This window comes from Telopea speciosissima, chromosome 11 (genome assembly GCF_018873765.1).
Source record: "Telopea speciosissima isolate NSW1024214 ecotype Mountain lineage chromosome 11, Tspe_v1, whole genome shotgun sequence".
Lineage (NCBI taxonomy): Eukaryota > Viridiplantae > Streptophyta > Magnoliopsida > Proteales > Proteaceae > Telopea > Telopea speciosissima.
In genome coordinates, this window is record NC_057926.1 from 55,696,824 (window position 1) to 55,700,373 (window position 3,550).

Consider the following 3,550-nt stretch of genomic DNA (forward strand, 5'->3'; position numbering starts at 1 on the left):
TAAGCTGAATCCTACCAATCCTCGATCAATCCGATCCAAATCATTATCAGCCAGGACCAATACTGTACCTGACGATCCTAGTAGTATTCCTCATATGTCATGGGCATGGTTTTAGGAATCAATATTGAATCGGTTGGATTGATCAATTTATATAAGTATCTGCCGGTAACGATACAAGACAAATATTTTTTTTTTCTCATAAGAAAATCAGTATTTTTTAGCAAAGTTGAGCCGGTATGGCCCGATATAACCAATATAAATCAGTTTATCGGTATCGGCGGCCACAAATCCATGGTCATAGGCATTCATGAATCATGACTCACGTAACTTATATCTTTTCTCAACTCTCCCTTTTATTGAATATTGATAAAGATAACGAATTTCTACCCAAAAATAATAAAAATTAATTTAATGAGTGTACGGAACAAGGAAGCGTGTCATCTCACCCTTGATATCACATCAGTAGCTCTTCAAATGTCTATTGGGTTGGCGTTGTTTTCATCCTGTGACGTTTGAAGTTGAGTGCAATGAAACCCTTGTACCGTTGGATCTCAACTGTTTTGGCGCCATCAAGCAATGCTGTTTAGAAAAGGTCGAAAGGGGAAGCAAAGGCACCGTCGTCTATCATAGAATCTTGGAAGTTAGAATTAGAACCCTAAAAACTTCTTGAGAGGAGATCATGGAGAGAGTGATTAAGATTTCAGAAGCTTATGAGGCTCCGTACCTTCCTCTCCAGGACTTGGACAATTCTAGCTTCAATCAGCTGGGACACGAGCAAAAGCTCAATCGCAGCCTTGGGTACGTCTTTATCCTCTCCTCTTTCCTCGCTCTTCTTTCTGATTCTGCATTTACTGAGTTGAGTTTCTTGTAGATTTCTAAGCTAGAATTTCAAATTTAGCTTTGTGACTCTGTTTTCTTCTTTACAGAATAAAACAGAAAAAAAGTTTAATCTTTCCAAAGACATTGTTGGAGAATCTAGAGCTTCGTTTTAAGCTTTTTTTTTTTTTTTTTTTTAGTTGAAGCTTGATTTTAGATCTTAGACGATACTTTGAGTTCTAATTTTCTGAGTTAGGGTTTTTCCATTCTGTGTGCCTCAGCGTTCTATCGAATTTCGCCGTGTCATTCTCAATCATATCGGTGCTCGGCGGTTTGACGACAACGTTCAGTACAGGTCTAACGTTCGGTGGGACGGTGACGATAATCTATGGATTTCCAATTGCAGGCTTCTTCACCCTCATCGTAGGTCTGGCCATGGCCGAGATCTGCTCTGCCTATCCAACCTCCGGTGGGCTTTACTACTGGAGCGGAAAGCTCAGCGGCAGCGAGTGGGGCCCTTTCGCTTCTTGGGTTACTGGCTGGTACGCTTCTCTACAACTTGATCCTACAATCTCACTGCAACCCTTTCAATCTATTAGCTGTTAGATGCGAATCAAGTATATGCTTGTTACAAGAGATTCTAATCCTGCGCTCCAAAGCCTTATATGCTAAAATTTGCACGCAAATCCTGTAACTATAAACAACACTCCACAAATTTTGAATACGAACATAGATGTGACAAACCAATAAATTAATAGAGATTCTCAATTCCAACTCTAGATTCGAGAATCCTAAATCATCATCAAGACTTACTTGGTCTTGTATATTACTGAAATTAATAAAATAAATAAATAAATACTCAAATAAGTCTTTGTCATGATGGAATAATAGAAAAATGAACCCAAAAAAAAGAGATTAAATTTGAGGGATTCGCTAGGCTTAGTTCATGTTTATCATAGTGATTGTGTAAAGTAATGACTTTGGAGATAGTATTTTGACCATGTTTATGTGATGTTGTGGATCCTTGTTGGTGTTGATTAGGGATATAAATGGATTTCCATTTGTGTTCGAATCGGTTTAGGGGTTTCAAATCTTGAATTTGGGTTTCCAAAAAATATCCAATTCCGTTCGAAAGATAATGGATTTGGATTCAGATAGTGCCATTTTGAATCGGATAAATATTCGAATAATTTACTATCTGATTATAAAATATGATTAGTTTAATAAAAAATATATATATTACTATATGACCTTTATTTATAAACACTTTTATAAGGATATTTTGATAGTCGGCGTCGAAATCAATAATCAGGGTAAAAAATTCGTAATTGATCAGATCGAATAATATTCGAATATCCGATAAACTCCCGAATTTGGATATGATATTAGTTTTTAAAATTTTGTCTATGAATATGTCATTTGGTAAACAGATTTGAATTCGGACAGTAATACATCTTAACTAAATCCAATCCATTACATTCCTAGTGTTGATAGTATTATCTTAATGGGAAAGCATCATTCAAATGAGATCATCATACCACAACCACCAAAAAAAAAAAAAAAAAGGGGTATCTGTAATTTATAATTCTCTTCTCTAAGCCTATTAAAGCAACAGCTCTCGTCTCTTCCCTATTCTTGACTTTTGCAAGTCCGGATCACAATCCATAATCTACAATCTAAACTTAGACAACCCCCATAATCTAATCTTTCTTACAATGACTCTTGCTATGTTCCCTGGTATGATACAGTCTTGGCATACTTTGCTTGTGGGAACTTATTAATCTTTTTTTGGCCCAAGCGTGGTTGTACTTCCTGCGCAGACGCCCCAGAGTAGACCAAGGCTCAAGCCAATCCTAAGTCTGTTTTTTTAATGAGTAAAAGATCCTCATGCTGATGGTGTGGAGATTATTTCCCATATCCTAAGTCTTCATGACCTTGTGGGTATTCACAAATCGATTCTTATGGTTTGGCATTGAAGCTAGAGCATTTCCTATATCTTCTCATGAAGTGATTTTTTATTTATTTTTTTAGGAAAGAGAAAAAATAAAAATAAAAATAATAATTATATGTAGAAGTATTAGTTAATTTATTAGCTAAGGAGCCCATGGCTGTTTCTATTGGTCCGACAAATCCGCTTATCTAGCATTGTTATTCCATGGGCCACGTTGGGCCCATGTTTTAGCCTAAAGTAGTGGGCTGGGCCAAGGCCGCGCACCGTTCTTAAGTCCTTAGCTTGCTCTATTAAGGCCAGCACTATGAGGGATCGAGGGATCATTATCGGCTCCACTTCCCAGACATGTCCATTTTCTCAAGTTTCTCAAATAGGGGGTAGAAATGACCATCCTACCCCTACCCAACCACACTGCTCGGGTGGGGTCCATCCCCACCCCCTCTATTAGAGGCACTTGAGGAAATGGAGCGGGCAGAAAATGGAGCAGATAATTTTCCACCCTACGAGAGCTGTCAAATTGCCAAGGCTACTACACAAAGGTACTTACGTAATGTCTAGGAGATAGTAGAGGGCGTTTGGGTTTAAAACCATGAGACTGGTTTAGATATTTCATGCGATGAACCTTCATGGGTAGTAGATAGGCTAATATTTGAATAAGGATGCAGAGGGAAGTTGAGTATTGAGTAATAGTAGGACTTAGGAAGGATGACGCCACATGACGGTTTTACCGTTTTAGGTATCAATATGGGATCGTCGATACTACTATCAGCCGAGACTGATATT

At 37.8% G+C, this 3,550-nt stretch overlaps 1 protein-coding gene across 1 annotated transcript; it reads left to right on the forward strand.

The window, feature by feature from the left end:
• Positions 1 to 679: 679 nt before the first annotated feature.
• LOC122645405 (amino-acid permease BAT1-like) lies at positions 680 to 1,422 on the forward strand. The gene is made up of 2 exons (XM_043838713.1): positions 680 to 798; positions 1,098 to 1,422. Exons 1-2 carry the CDS (start codon positions 680 to 682, stop codon positions 1,420 to 1,422), a joined length of 444 nt encoding a protein of 147 aa, XP_043694648.1.
• The last annotated feature ends 2,128 nt before the right edge of the window (positions 1,423 to 3,550 follow it).

Bases quoted from the DNA above. Each gene is read 5' to 3' on its own strand.
- LOC122645405 (XM_043838713.1), top strand. From the start codon at position 680: ATGGAGAGAGTGATTAAGATTTCAGAAGCTTATGAGGCTCCGTACCTT. The intron at 799-1,097 runs GTACGTCTTTAT...TGTGTGCCTCAG, and splicing joins AAGCTCAATCGCAGCCTTGG to CGTTCTATCGAATTTCGCCG.